The 15,228-nt window shown below is 53.4% G+C and overlaps 1 protein-coding gene across 1 annotated transcript in view; it reads right to left on the bottom strand.

Moving 5' to 3' along the window:
• Positions 1-3,554: 3,554 nt before the first annotated feature.
• The window catches only part of LOC130380380 (serine/threonine-protein kinase WNK1-like), an 84,313-nt gene continuing 72,639 nt past the window's right edge, over positions 3,555-15,228 (bottom strand). The window contains exons 28-31 of the mRNA XM_056587561.1: positions 9,830-9,871; positions 7,917-8,083; positions 6,268-6,321; positions 3,555-3,941 (exon numbers count right to left, since the gene is read on the bottom strand). Coding sequence (XP_056443536.1) covers positions 3,564-3,941; positions 6,268-6,321; positions 7,917-8,083; positions 9,830-9,871 — 641 coding nt within the window. The 3' untranslated portion in view covers positions 3,555-3,563. The remainder of the gene's footprint in view (positions 3,942-6,267; positions 6,322-7,916; positions 8,084-9,829; positions 9,872-15,228) is intronic.

Raw genomic sequence — 15,228 nt, forward strand, 5'->3', positions numbered from 1 at the left:
TTTCATTTAGGGTTTTTCTTTTATTAAAGTTGAACGGTCTGGAATTGAACTGAACTACGTCAAAACGTACAATATTGATCATAGCCATGGCAACCACTTCAGTCTCCATGGTTACATGGGTCTGAATAGTCCTTAATGGCTCGCGCACACTTTGCTTTTGCTATTTCATTCGCGGCGTTGTCTGTGTTTTGGGGAATATTGCATTTCTATTTCAATTGATGCAGCAGTAGTGCTTAACCCAGGAGCAGTGCTGAAGTCTACAGCAAACACACATAAACCCATACGCACACACACACACACACACACACACACACACACACACACACACACACACACACACACACACACACACACACACACACACACACACACACACACAACCAAGATTGTGCTTACTTGAAACCACAGCATACAATCCACATCCACTAATACAAGCAATCATTATAATACAAAAATAAACCAAAAAGCAATTGAAAGAATGCAAGGCCCTGGTGGGTTTCTCTGGCGGGTCGATGCCCAAGGAACTGAGGGTTTAGGGGGAATTGGAGGGCAAGGAAAAGAAGAAATATAAGCTTTTCAAGTACATAAAATGGACACCGTTGGTTTATACATTCACATTGATCTAACGCGGGGAGGGCTGTTAAAGTGTCTGGTAGAGATAAGTACTGTTTGAAGGAGAAAAAATAGCTAGCTTTTTATGTTATTTTAAATCGAAATATCCTGCAGTTGTTTTTTCTGTCAGGCTTTGGAGTCCATGAACTTTCATTTCAATACGCGAGGTTGTTAACAGTCAGGCCTTCTATATCAGTTTCTGTCCTCAGTCCCTAATTCTGTTTTAAGTGTTTCAGGAGTGTTATACTTAAGTCACTGTTCGTACACGGGATGCACTGAAACGAGAGTAAACGGACTCAAAGCCAATCTCTGTATTTAACTTTTTTTATTATTTCACCTAAAACGTAACGTTGTCCAACAACATTTACTAATAATAAACAACAACAATAATAATCACAGTGTTTCCACATCGTAAACCGATGCGCTGAGTATAAACAGATCCATCAACGGAACACCTTTTTGTTTGTTTTTAAATAGAATATCCATTAATGAGTTATAATAATGTACATGGCAACAGTTTCAACCATTGAAACCAACCTTATACGGACAAACACTAAAGCCAGGCATTAGTCTGAATCATGACATGTGTTAACGGCCTGCTGCTTGGCTCCACACGTCTGGGTGTGTGTGGTTGGGGTCAGGGTTAGTGTCAGGGTCGGGGTCGGGGTCGGGGTCAGGGTCGGGGTCGGGGTCGGGGTCGGGGTCGGGGTCGGGGTCGGGGTCGGGGTCGGGGTCAGGGTTAGGTTAACCCTGACCCTGTGTCTGTGTAGGCTGTAGTCTGAGCATCAGGGAAACTAGGGCCTGTACATTTCTATTCTGCGTGTGTGTGTATGTGTGTGTGCCTGTGTGTGTGCAGGCGGAGTGGGAGCATGAATGTGTGTGTGTGTGTGTGTGTGTGTGTGTGTGTGTGTGTGTGTGTGTGTGTGTGTGTGTGTGTGTGTGTGTGTGTGTGTGTGTGTGTGTGTGTGTGTGTGTGTGTGTGTGTGTGTGTGTGTGTGTGAATTTCTGTGTGAGTGGGCAGGCAAAGGGCGGCTATGTGTGTGTGCATGTACCTGAATGTGTGACTGTGTTTGTGTGTGTGAAAGTATGTGCTCCTTTTGTGTGTGTTCAAGCAGAGGGCGGGTATGTGTGTATGTATGTGTGTGTGTGTGTGTGTGTGTGTGTGTGTGTGTGTGTGTGTGTGTGTGTGTGTGTGAACAAAGTCTGTGTGTGCGTGTGTTTCGTCAGAGGAGACTTAACTAGGAGGTGGGCAGCAGGCAAAATGAACTACAAAAATAAAGAAGCAAAACCTTCTAAGAACTCAACAAAATGGAATCATGAAGGCTAACATTCTAGAACATAGCAGAGACACACACACACACACACACACACACACACACACACACACACACACACACACACACACACACACACACACACACACACACACACACACACACACACACACACACACCCTGTACAGGGACTCAGATATACTGATAACAAGGCCACTTATTCACGCGGAGTTCCCAAGCTCTCATGATTGGGCTACTTCTCTAAAAGTTGACTGCTATTATTGCATCACATGGCAACAAGGATGGGGGGTTTGGCGGAAGGAGTATCACACAAGAAGAGACAACACACCCTAACACACACGCATGCACACACGCACACACACACAAACACACACACACACACACACACACACAGAGCAGCACACGGCGGGTTCCAGTGCGACTCATGAGGAGCCAGAAGGAGACAGAGAAACCCTCTGCTCCGTTCCTCCCACGACTCCAGGAACTCTGGTTCTCCTTCTCCTGGCTCCCCGGGGAGAGGGAGGGGGAGGGAGGGGGGAGGGAGGGGTGAGTAGATGGCGGCGGGGGGGGAGGGTGTTAAGGAGTGTGTCAGTTCACTTTGCCACATCAGCGTACGACTTTGTACAATCAAAACCAATCGCGTTCCAACCGTGGAAGGTTGGTTCATATCAATAAGGCAACTCATTTTAACCCTAACCTCATTCTGCAGGTTAAAGGAACTGCGGCCGCAGGATGGATCTGAAGACCCGCTGGGGACGTTTTATATTTTGGATGGCGGAGGAATCGACACCGATAAATAAAGCGTTAATGAATAAATAGACTGGATCAATGACTGAGATGGACCCACGGTCAGTACCAGGTTGGTTCTAGTCCCACTGACTGAGATGGACCCACGGTGTCAGTACCAGGTTGGTTCTAGTCCCCCACTGACTGAGATGGACCCACGGTGTCAGTACCAGGTTGGTTCTATTCCCCCACTGACTGAGATGGACCCACGGTGTCAGTACCAGGTTGGTTCTAGTCCCCCACTGACTGAGATGGACCCACGGTGTCAGTACCAGGTTGGTTCTAGTCCCCCACTGACTGAGATGGACCCACGGTGTCAGTACCAGGTTGGTTCTAGTCCCACTGACTGAGATGGACCCACGGTGTCAGTACCAGGTTGGTTCTAGTCCCCCACTGACTGAGATGGACCCACGGTCAGTACCAGGTTGGTTCTAGTCCCCCACTGACTGAGATGGACCCACGGTGTCAGTACCAGGTTGGTTCTAGTCCCCCACTGACTGAGATGGACCCACGGTGTCAGTACCAGGTTGGTTCTAGTCCCACTGACTGAGATGGACCCACGGTCAGTACCAGGTTGGTTCTAGTCCCAGAGCGTGTTGTGCTCCATGCCTCATGCGTTCTCTACGGCCCTGCAGCAGAGAGGAGGGCATGGTGACGGGGGCTTCACCGCATCCCTTAGATCACCTCAAAGGACGGCCTGGAGTCTCGGAGCTGCTTCAGAGGCGCTGGATTGGTTCAGCCGGTTGAGGTCATCAGCGCCGCCCTCCAGGTCCCTCCCTCCCTCTCTGCAGCAGCAGCTCAGACTCCTCCCCTCCTCCCTCTGCCCCCCCACCCCCCTTCCGGTCCCGCGGTGATCGGCGGCCCCCGGCCTCATGTGGTCCTCAGGTTGGGCCCCCCGGGGGTGCTGAGCGACTTCTGCAGGGGGGCGGCCGGGTGGAAGCCCTGGGGGGTGTGGCCGGGCGCCGTGGGGGGGTAGGGGCCCAGCGGCTGGGAGGCGCTGACCAGGAGGGGCACGGGCTGCGGCGGGGCTCTGGGGGCCGGCCCGGACCACTGGGCGCTGTAGGCCGCGGGGGGGCGGGGGGGGAAGGTGGGGGGCGGAGGGGTGCCCGAGGCGGGGGGAGGGGGGGGGCACAGAGAGCTCTTGCGGCTGGCCAGGGACGTGGGGGTGTGGGCGGAGCCTCCCATGCTGCTGCCGCACAATTGGCCAGGAGCCGAGTACTTCCTGGTCAGGTGGGCGGACTGGTTGACCTGGAGGAGGAGTCAGAGAGGAGTCGGTGTCAGAGAGGATGAGGAGGAGGAGTCAGAGAGGAGGAGTCCGAGAAGATGAGGAGTCAGAGAGGAGGAGGAGGAGGAGTCAAAGAGGAGGAGTCAGGGAGGATGAGGAGTCAGAGAGGAGGTGGAGTCAGAGAGGAGGAGGAGGAGTCAGAGAGGAGGAGGAGGAGTCAGAGAGGAGGAGGAGTCAGAGAGGGGGAGGAGTCAGAGAGGAAGAGCAGGAGTCAGAGAGGATGAGGAAGAGGAGGGGAGGTGGAGGAGGAGGAGAGTCAGAGAGGAGGTGGAGGAGAGGAGGAGGCGGTCAGCGAGGAGGTGGAGTCAGAGGAGGAGGAGAGGAGGAGGAGGATTCAGAGAAGAGGAGGAGGAGTCAGAGAGGAGGAGGAGGAGGAGTCAGAGAGGAGGAGGAGTCAGAGAGGAGGAGGAGGAGGAGGAGGAGAAGAGAAGGAGGAGGAGGAGAAGACGAGGAGGAGGAGGAGGGAAGGAGGAGTCCGAGAGGAGGAGGAGTCAAAGAGGAGGAGTCAGGGAGGATGTGGAGTCAGAGAGGAGGAGTCAAAGAGGAGGTGGAGTCAGAGAGGAGGAGGAGTCAGAGAGGAAGAGCAGGAGTCAGAGAGGATGAGGAAGAGGAGGAGGAAGAGCAGGAGTCGGAGAGGAGGAGGAGTCAGAGAGGAGGTGGAGGAGAGGAGGAGAGGAGCAGGCGTTCAGAGAGGAGTCAGAGAGGAGGAGGAGTCAAAGAGGAGGAAGAGGAGCCAGAGAGGAGGAGGAGGAGGAGAGGAGTCAGAGAGGAGTCAGAGAGGAGGAGGATGAGGAGTCAGAGAGGAGGAGGAGTCAGAGAGCAGGAGGAGTCAGAGAGGAGGAGGAGTAAGAGAGCAGGAGGAGTCAGAGAGGAGTCAGAGAGGAGGAGGAGGAGTCAGAGAGGAGGAGGAGGAGTCAGAGAGGAGGAGGAGGAGAGGAGTCAGAGAGGAGTCAGAGGATGAGGAGGAGGAGGAGGAGTCAGAGAGGAGGAGGAGTCAGAGAGCAGGAGGAGTCAGAGAGGAGGAGGAGGAGGAGGAGGAGAGGAGGAGGAGTCAGAGAGGAGGAGGAGGAGGAGAGGAGGAGGAGGAGAGGAGTCAGAGAGGAGTCAGAGGATGAGGAGGAGGAGGAGGAGTCAGAGAGGAGGAGGAGTCAGAGAGCAGGAGGAGTCAGAGAGGAGGAGGAGGAGGAGTCAGAGAGGAGTCAGAGAGGAGGAGGAGGAGTCAGAGAGGAGGAGGAGGAGAGGAGTCAGAGAGGAGTCAGAGAGGAGGAGGATGAGGAGGAGGAGGAGTTAGAGAGGAGGAGTCAGAGAGCAGGAGGAGTCAGAGAGCAGGAGGAGTCAGAGAGGAGGAGGAGTCAAAGAGGAGGAAGAGGAGCCAGAGAGGAGGAGGAGGAGGAGAGGAGTCAGAGAGGAGTCAGAGAGGAGGAGGATGAGGAGTCAGAGAGGAGGAGGAGTCAGAGAGCAGGAGGAGTCAGAGAGGAGGAGGAGTAAGAGAGCAGGAGGAGTCAGAGAGGAGTCAGAGAGGAGGAGGAGGAGGAGGAGAGGAGGAGGAGGAGTCAGAGAGGAGGAGGAGGAGAGGAGTCAGAGAGGAGTCAGAGGATGAGGAGGAGGAGGAGGAGTCAGAGAGGAGGAGGAGTCAGAGAGCAGGAGGAGTCAGAGAGGAGGAGGAGGAGGAGGAGGAGAGGAGGAGGAGGAGAGGAGTCAGAGAGGAGTCAGAGGATGAGGAGGAGGAGGAGGAGTCAGAGAGGAGGAGGAGTCAGAGAGCAGGAGGAGTCAGAGAGGAGGAGGAGTCAGAGAGGAGTCAGAGAGGAGGAGGAGGAGTCAGAGAGGAGGAGGAGGAGAGGAGTCAGAGAGGAGTCAGAGAGGAGGAGGATGAGGAGGAGGAGGAGTTAGAGAGGAGGAGGAGTCAGAGAGCAGGAGGAGTCAGAGAGCAGGAGGAGTCAGAGAGGAGGAGGAGGAGGAGTCAGAGAGGAGGAGGAGTCAGAGAGGAGGAGGAGTCAGAGAGGAGGAGGAGGAGTCAGAGAGGAGGAGGAGGAGTCAGAGAGGAGGAGGAGGATTCAGAGAAGAGGAGGAGGAGGAGTCAGAGAGGAGGAGGAGGAGTCAGAGAGGAGTCAGAGAGGAGGAGTCAGAGAGGAGGAGGAGGATTCAGAGAAGAGGAGGAGGAGGAGGAGTAGTAAGAGAGGAGCAGGCGGTCAGAGAGGGTCACTGACACAAGCAGGTCATAATAACACCTCAAGACGTGCACAGTGCTCCTTTAGACAAGATGAGCGAGTGTGTGTGTGTCTTTATTACATCGTAGCTGTGTGTCGGAGGGGGGGCCGGTGGCTGTTTGGTGCTCCTCTTGCCCTGAGAACCAGACAACAGATGGCCGACATCAGATCACGCTGAGACTTCAGTGATACTGTAATCCCACACCCTGACCACCAATCAAAGGACTGGACAGGGTTATATACTCTGTGGATGAATAGAGTTCACAGGTAAACATAACCATGGCATGGAGTGTGTGAGTGATGGCTGGTTGGAGCAGCCTCACCTGGCCTGAGTCAGACTGACTGGACTCTAGGCAGGGCGAGGCTGCACAGATGGTGCACCGGTTAAACCGATAGTTACGTATGTAACTACGGTTCTATGCATTCCGGATGGCGAGTGCTTTAGCACTGGATGTTCCATCTCACGCATGCGCAGGTCGAGTAATTATACCAACAAAGTTACCTGTGACAACTGGGTGACCCGAGAATGTCTATATATTCTGGAAGTCACCCGAGGATCTGTTCCAACTGGATCTTCTCGTGGAATCGGCGAAGTCGTAGTTGCCGTAGTTGCATACGTAACTATCGTTCTTTTCATTCCTAATGACCGCCAGAGGCAGTGCTTTAGCACTGGATGACTAATACCAAAAAGGTCACGAGGAGTGCTCATCATTAAGGGCTCGAAGTCGTTGACAAGACAGCCAACGCCACAGGAGGAGGCGTCAGGACGCAGCTGTAGACAGCATGTCATCCTCTGGAAAAATTGTAGGTTGCGCAGCCGCAGGGGGCGCGGCTGGTACACCCTGAGCTGGTTGGACGTTCTGTAGGAGGGATTGAATCTGAGCAACCTCATCCGACAGCGTATCCACTTGGTTTGCCAAGTTGTCGACCTTACGGGACTTCCCGGGGGGTCCCCCAGCTGCCGAGGCACGGCGCCTGGTGCCACTAGGACCAAGACCCGAAGGGGGCAACCCTGGTCCGCCCTCCACCTCAGCCAACCTAGCTAGCCTCAGTGTATGAGGCTACAGTTCATGCATGGGTTATCTGACACTGCTTCCCTCAGGTGTTCAACCCCGAGACATGCAAGGCAATGGTCATGGCAATCCTGGTAGGTCATGGCCATGCAGGGAGGCCATGCAGGCGACACAATTATGGGCGCTTAACATGTCGGCAAAAATGAATTGCAAGTAAATTAATTAGTAGGCTAGGCAGTCGAGCTTTAGGCGGGAGCACCCAAGCAACGACGCGACACCCCGACAATAACACAGTGACGGCGTGCCTTGGAAATCCAAGCAGCCCACCGGAGAGAAATGAGCGCAGTTCTAGGCAATCAGGCATTGGGCTAGAGCACCCGAGCAACGATGCGCCCGAAAAACAGTGCACTAGGAAAATACAGTGACGGCGACGTTTGGAACCCCAAGATACTCACTGGCGATCAAATCAAAGAACGCAACCGGCTTAATAAATACAGCCCCGCACTGGCAAGCATACAAAGATGAAAAATCAGAGCTGTGGCTAAAACGGCTCTCCCTGGACGCAGCACAGTGAAGGGATTTCCTTAAGGACCCTCGCTGTGACTCCACCTTCATACCATAAACCAGCTGTATCAAAGTCCCTTTAGACTCTGGTAGCCTACAGTCTCCCGGATCCAGGAGGGGGTCCATCATGGGAACATAAGGAGCCCATCAGCACCTGGGAGAGGTTCATGGCGTCGCGGGCCCAGTTGTCCACCAGCTTGTGGAGATCGTCCGTGAAGGTGCCTTTGCGTTGGTGGGTGGCGGCTGACATGCTGGCCGGCAGGGACTGGGAACCACTCTGGCTCTGGCCCAGGCCGCCCACCGCGTTGGTGCTGCTGGTCCCTGGGGAGACACACAGAGGGAGGGGGGCTGAGCTCCGTGGAGAGGGCAGTCAGACATGGGGGAGGAGGGAGGGAGGGAGGGAGGGAGGGAGGGAGGGAGGAGGGAGGGAGGGAGGAGGGATGCATGGGGGAGGAGGGAGGGAGGGAGGGAGGGAGGGAGGGAGGGAGGGAGGGAGGAGGGAGGCATGCATTCTATGGGAGGGATTGAGGATGCACTCTTTGTCCAGACCATCAGGTGGTGCGGCGAAGCACACTCACATGTATGCCACGCACACACACACACACACACACACACACACACACACACACACACACACACACACACACACACACACACACACACACACACACACACACACACACACACACACACACACAGGTCAGGAGTCAGAAGCAGGAGGTTAAGGGCCAAGGTGGGATATTATTTAGTGAACAAGTAATGGGTATGTGATGATGAACCAGGAAATGTTCTCCCTATTAGCTCTAATTGAACTATAAATACTCAATATAACCATAATCATTGTCAATCTGACCCGCCCTGAATGTATTAGGGCTGTAGAGAGATCCATTAAGAAATCAATTGTTATTCTGACGTTTCAATGGTGTCCCACTTGTGGCCACTAGGTGGCGGTAATGGTTCATCTATTGTTTCCCTCGGCTTGTGTTTGCCAGGAGCTGGTAGGTAGACAACATAAGGACGACCATGGAAAAGATGAATGACCACATGAGCAGTTCATCAGTGCTCTTCCAAACTATGGAGGAAAGCTGACTCCATACTAACCCTAACCCTAATCTACCTGATGAGAACATGTTTAACTGGGATGTCTTCTGCTGCAGCCACTGCAGACCTCACCATTGGGCTGCTTGAAAGGACCAACATATCATGTCACAATGTCCTGCTGGATCAATTTTCTGAAGAATGTAGTATTTTAGATTAAATAATTCCTAATTTTCCCCAAAATATGCTTTATTTGTAAGCAATAAGATAAGATAGGGACATTATCATAAAACTGCAGTAAAGGCAACATCATTAATGAAAACAGCCTCTTCATTAATGATGCAAAAACCCAAACTTTAAGAAAAAGGCTGATCATTATAATTGGTCTAAACGTAGCTGACGCATACCCCATGTGGACAACAGATTCAATAGCATAATTTAAATGGGCAATTTCATCTTGAATAATTTATGAATATGAATAATTGATCTGCTATTTTCGTCCCCACCAAAGAAGGTAAGATAAAACAAATATAAGTGGTAATGCCAGAAAAAAACTGTCATCTCATGCTGAATAAAATGGAGGAAAATAAAGATGAGGTCATTCTTGGTCAGGAATGTCTGCAGCAGAGTGGATTGTGGGTAATGGAGTCTAGAGATAACCATGACAAGGGAGGGGAGGGGAGGACATGAATGCAGACTCCATCTAGACTAGAGGGCCTTGTGCTCCAGTTGGTGTGTGTGTGTTTGTGTGGGATTATGTGCTTTTTAAGCACATGAATATGTCTGTTTATTTGTGTGTATACAATCAGTACAGTTGCAATTCAGCCATCCTGTTCTTTTACCACCTTTGTTCTTGTATCCTTTTCAGCTCAAACTTAATATCTGATCAAAGTATTATATATATACATTGATCTGACAATGGATGGGAGGGGGGGGGGGTGAGAGAGGAGGAGCGCAGGGACAGCGTGAGCAACTGACGTGGAGATGGAGATGAAGAGGGGGAAGAAGGCCAAAAACAGAGATAGTTACTGCAGAGCTGGTTGCAGGGGCAGACTTTTTTCACCATCTTCCCTGTACAGCCGGAAGACAATGATTGGAGGGTTGGGAGAGAATCAGAGTTAAGCCCCACCCCCCACCCCCCAACCCCACATATAAAACCCGCCAGTGAAACACATTTGCAGTTGTTCATGGAAGACATCTAACGGGTCTCATACACCTAGGAACCATCTTGGATCTAAGCTTGGTTGCTGAACTGAATGTGTAACCCTGCAACACGCCAGCGTTAGACCCAGAATGGCCCCTAGGGGGTGAGCCAGCGTTAGACCCAGAATGGCCCCTAGGGGGTGAGCCAGCGTTAGACCCAGGTTGGCCCCTAGGGGGTGAGCCAGCGTTAGACCCAGGATGGCCCCTAGGGGGCGAGCCAGCGTTAGACCCAGGATGGCCCCTAGGGGGCGAGGCTCTGGTCGGGTTCCCTGGTTAGGGTTAGGGTTAGACCCAGGATGGCCCCTAGGGAGCGAGGCTCTGGTCGGGTTCCCTGGTTAGGGTTAGGGTTAGACCCAGGATGGCCCCTAGGGGGCGAGGCTCTGGTCGGGTTCCCTGGTTAGGGTTAGGGTTAGACCCAGGATGGCCCCTAGGGGGCGAGGCTCTGGTCGGGTTCCCTGGTTAGGGTTAGGGTTAGACCCAGGATGGCCCCTAGGGGGCGAGGCTCTGGTCGGGTTCCCTGGTTAGGGTTAGGGTTAGACCCAGGATGGCCCCTAGGGAGCGAGGCTCTGGTCGGGTTCCCTGGTTAGGGTTAGGGTTAGACCCAGGATGGCCCCTAGGGGGCGAGGCTCTGGTCGGGTTCCCTGGTTAGGGTTAGGGTTAGACCCAGGATGGCCCCTAGGGGGCGAGGCTCTGGTCGGGTTCCCTGGTTAGGGTTAGGGTTAGACCCAGGATGGCCCCTAGGTTCTTTGGGGATACTTGGATACTTGGAGAAAGGAGCCCAGTCCTATCTCCATTGATCTAAGATGCTCTCAGGAAACCAAACCCTATTTCTGAGCCCTAAGCAGCCCTGTGGCCCCCACACAGAGCAGGGTCCAGGCAGAATATTGACCCCAAGAGTTATCTATCATTATCAATATCAGCTCTGTATCACTCCCCCACTGACCCCAAGAGTTACCTATCATTATCAATATCAGCTCTGTATCACTCCCCCACTGACCCCAGACCTCACCTATCATTAGCTCTGTATCACTCCCCCACTGACCCCAGACCTCACCTATCATTAGCTCTGCATCACTCCCCCACTGACCCCAGACCTCACCTATCATCAGCTCTGTATCACTCCCCCACTGACCCCAGACCTCACCTATCATTAGCTCTGTATCACTCCCCCACTGACCCCAGACCTCACCTATCATCAGCTCTGTATCACTCCCCCACTGACCCCAGACCTCACCTATCATCAGCTCTGTATCACTCCCCCACTGACCCCAGACCTCACCTATCATTAGCTCTGTATCACTCCCCCACTGACCCCAGACCTCACCTATCATTAGCTCTGTATCACTCCCCCACTGACCCCAGACCTCACCTATCATTAGCTCTGTATCACTCCCCCACTGACCCCAGACCTCACCTATCATTAGCTCTGTATCACTCCCCCACTGACCCCAGACCTCACCTATCATTAGCTCTGTATCACTCCCCCACTGACCCCAGACCTCACCTATCATTAGCTCTGTATCACTCCCCCACTGACCCCAGACCTCACCTATCATTAGCTCTGTATCACTCCCCCACTGACCCCAGACCTCACCTATCATTAGCTCTGTATCACTCTCCCACTGACCCCAGACCTCACCTATCATTAGCTCTGTATCACTCCCCCACTGACCCCAGACCTCACCTATCATTAGCTCTGTATCACTCCCCCACTGACCCCAGACCTCACCTATCATTAGCTCTGTATCACTCCCCCACTGACCCCAGACCTCACCTATCATTAGCTCTGTATCACTCTCCCACTGACCCCAGACCTCACCTATCATTAGCTCTGTATCACTCCCCCACTGACCCCAGACCTCACCTATCATTAGCTCTGTATCACTCTCCCACTGACCCCAGACCTCACCTATCATTAGCTCTGTATCACTCTCCCACTGACCCCAGACCTCACCTATCATTAGCTCTGTATCACTCTCCCACTGACCCCAGACCTCACCTATCATCAGCTCTGAATCACTCCCCCACTGACCCCAGACCTCACCTATCATCAGCTCTGTATCACTCCCCCACTGACCCCAGACCTCACCTATCATTAGCTCTGTATCACTCCCCCACTGACCCCAGACCTCACCTATCATTAGCTCTGTATCACTCTCCCACTGACCCCAGACCTCACCTATCATTAGCTCTGTATCACTCCCCCACTGACCCCAGACCTCACCTATCATCAGCTCTGTATCACTCCCCCACTGACCCCAGACCTCACCTATCATCAGCTCTGTATCACTCCCCCACTGACCCCAGACCTCACCTATCATCAGCTCTGTATCACTCCCCCACTGACCCCAGACCTCAGACTAACCCGGGACAGGGAGAGCATGAGAGAGTGCATGTGTGAGAGAGTGCGTGAGGTGAGAGAGTGCGTGGGGTGAGAGTGCGTGAGGTGAGAGAGTGCGTGAGGTGAGAGAGTGCGTGAGGTGAGAGAGTGCGTGAGGTGAGAGAGTGCGTGTGTGAGAGAGTGCGTGAGGAAGAGAGTGCGTGAGGAAGAGAGTGCGTGTGTGAGAGAGTGCGTGAGGTGAGAGAGTGCGTGAGGTGAGAGAGTGCGTGAGGTGAGAGAGTGCGTGAGGTGAGAGAGTGCGTGAGGTGAGAGAGTGCGTGAGGTGAGAGAGTGCGTGAGGAAGAGAGTGCGTGAGGAAGAGAGTGCGTGAGGTGAGAGAGTGCGTGAGGTGAGAGAGTGCGTGAGGTGAGAGAGTGCGTGAGGTGAGAGAGTGCGTGAGGAAGAGAGTGCGTGAGGTGAGAGAGTGCGTGAGGTGAGAGAGTGCGTGAGGTGAGAGAGTGCGTGAGGTGAGAGAGTGCGTGAGGTGAGAGAGTGCGTGAGGTGAGAGAGTGCGTGAGGTGAGAGAGTGCGTGAGGTGAGAGAGTGCGTGAGGGGAGAGTGCGTGAGGTGAGAGAGTGCGTGAGGTGAGAGAGTGCGTGAGGAAGAGAGTGCGTGAGGTGAGAGAGTGCGTGAGGTGAGAGAGTGCGTGAGGTGAGAGAGTGCGTGAGGGGAGAGAGTGCGTGAGGTGAGAGAGTGCGTGAGGTGAGAGAGTGCGTGTGTGAGAGAGTGCGTGAGGTGAGAGAGTGCGTGAGGTAAGAGAGTGCGTGAGGTGAGAGAGTGCGTGAGGTGAGAGAGTGCGTGAGGTGAGAGAGTGCGTGAGGTGAGAGAGTGCGTGAGGTGAGAGAGTGCGTGAGGGGAGAGAGTGCGTGAGGTGAGAGAGTGCGTGAGGTGAGAGAGTGCGTGAGGTGAGAGAGTGCGTGAGGTGAGAGAGTGCGTGAGGTGAGAGAGTGCGTGAGGTGAGAGAGTGCGTTAGGTGAGAGAGTGCGTGAGGGGAGAGAGTGCGTGAGGTGAGAGAGTGCGTGAGGTGAGAGAGTGCGTGAGGTGAGAGAGTGCGTGAGGGGAGAGAGTGCGTGAGGTGAGAGAGTGCGTGAGGTGAGAGAGTGCGTGAGGTGAGAGAGTGCGTGAGGTGAGAGAGTGCGTGAGGAAGAGAGTGCGTGAGGTGAGAGAGTGCGTGAGGAAGAGAGTGCGTGAGGTGAGAGAGTGCGTGAGGTGAGAGAGTGCGTGAGGTGAGAGAGTGCGTGAGGTGAGAGAGTGCGTGAGGTGAGAGAGTGCGTGAGGTGAGAGAGTGCGTGAGGTGAGAGAGTGCGTGAGGTGAGAGAGTGCGTGAGGTGAGAGAGTGCGTGAGGTGAGAGAGTGCGTGAGGTGAGAGAGTGCGTGAGGAAGAGAGTGCGTGAGGTGAGAGAGTGCGTGAGGTGAGAGAGTGCGTGAGGAAGAGAGTGCGTGAGGTGAGAGAGTGCGTGAGGTGAGAGAGTGCGTGAGGGGAGAGTGCGTGAGGTGAGAGAGTGCGTGAGGTGAGAGAGTGCGTGAGGTGAGAGAGTGCGTGAGGTGAGAGAGTGCGTGAGGTGAGAGAGTGCGTGAGGTGAGAGAGTGCGTGAGGTGAGAGAGTGCGTGAGGAAGAGAGTGCGTGAGGTGAGAGAGTGCGTGAGGTGAGAGAGTGCGTGAGGTGAGAGAGTGCGTGAGGTGAGAGAGTGCGTGAGGTGAGAGAGTGCGTGAGGTGAGAGAGTGCGTGAGGAAGAGAGTGCGTGAGGAAGAGAGTGCGTGAGGTGAGAGAGTGCGTGAGGAAGAGAGTGCGTGAGGTGAGAGAGTGCGTGAGGGGAGAGAGTGCGTGAGGTGAGAGAGTGCGTGAGGTGAGAGAGTGCGTGAGGTGAGAGAGTGCGTGAGGTGAGAGAGTGCGTGAGGTGAGAGAGTGCGTGAGGTGAGAGAGTGCGTGAGGGGAGAGAGTGCGTGAGGTGAGAGAGTGCGTGAGGGGAGAGAGTGCGTGAGGTGAGAGAGTGCGTGAGGTGAGAGAGTGCGTGAGGAAGAGAGTGCGTGAGGTGAGAGAGTGCGTGAGGGGAGAGAGTGCGTGAGGTGAGAGAGTGCGTGAGGTGAGAGAGTGCGTGAGGAAGAGAGTGCGTGAGGTGAGAGAGTGCGTGAGGGGAGAGAGTGCGTGAGGAAGAGAGTGCGTGAGGTGAGAGAGTGCGTGAGGTGAGAGAGTGCGTGAGGTGAGAGAGTGCGTGAGGTGAGAGAGTGCGTGTGTGAGAGAGTGCGTGAGGAAGAGAGTGCGTGAGGAAGAGAGTGCGTGAGGAAGAGAGTGCGTGAGGAAGAGAGTGCGTGTGTGAGAGAGTGCGTGAGGGGAGCGAGTGCGTGAGGAAGAGTGCACGGAAACAGGAAGTGAGGGAGGAAGTGTAGGAGAGCCTCGTGGGGGGGTTCAGATCAACAACCAATCAGGAAGGAGACATGAATTTAAGCATTCGTTTAAGCTATTATTCACTTTAAAATGCAAGTTCTATGTGTGTAATAATGACCTCATTCATTTACATCCACAAGGCATCATCACTTGGCAAATGTATAATAACCTAATAATATAAACAATGACATAATTTCATGATGGGAATCCATGAAATAAATTGTAATCACACACACATGCTACTTGAAGTATTTTTTGAAATGTCATGGTTTTTGAAGTGCTCATTGCAATAAAATATTCAAATTCCAACTTTGAATACATAAAACCATATAAAAACACTATATAAAAAAGTCGTAAATTGAATAATAATAAAGCTTAAATAAAAATATGTAACTCTAAAAATAAAAACAATACCAACCCAAACTATCAAGTCATCAGGCCTACACTTGCTTGCCTTCT

This window comes from Gadus chalcogrammus, chromosome 4 (assembly GCF_026213295.1).
Source record: "Gadus chalcogrammus isolate NIFS_2021 chromosome 4, NIFS_Gcha_1.0, whole genome shotgun sequence".
NCBI lineage: Eukaryota > Metazoa > Chordata > Actinopteri > Gadiformes > Gadidae > Gadus > Gadus chalcogrammus.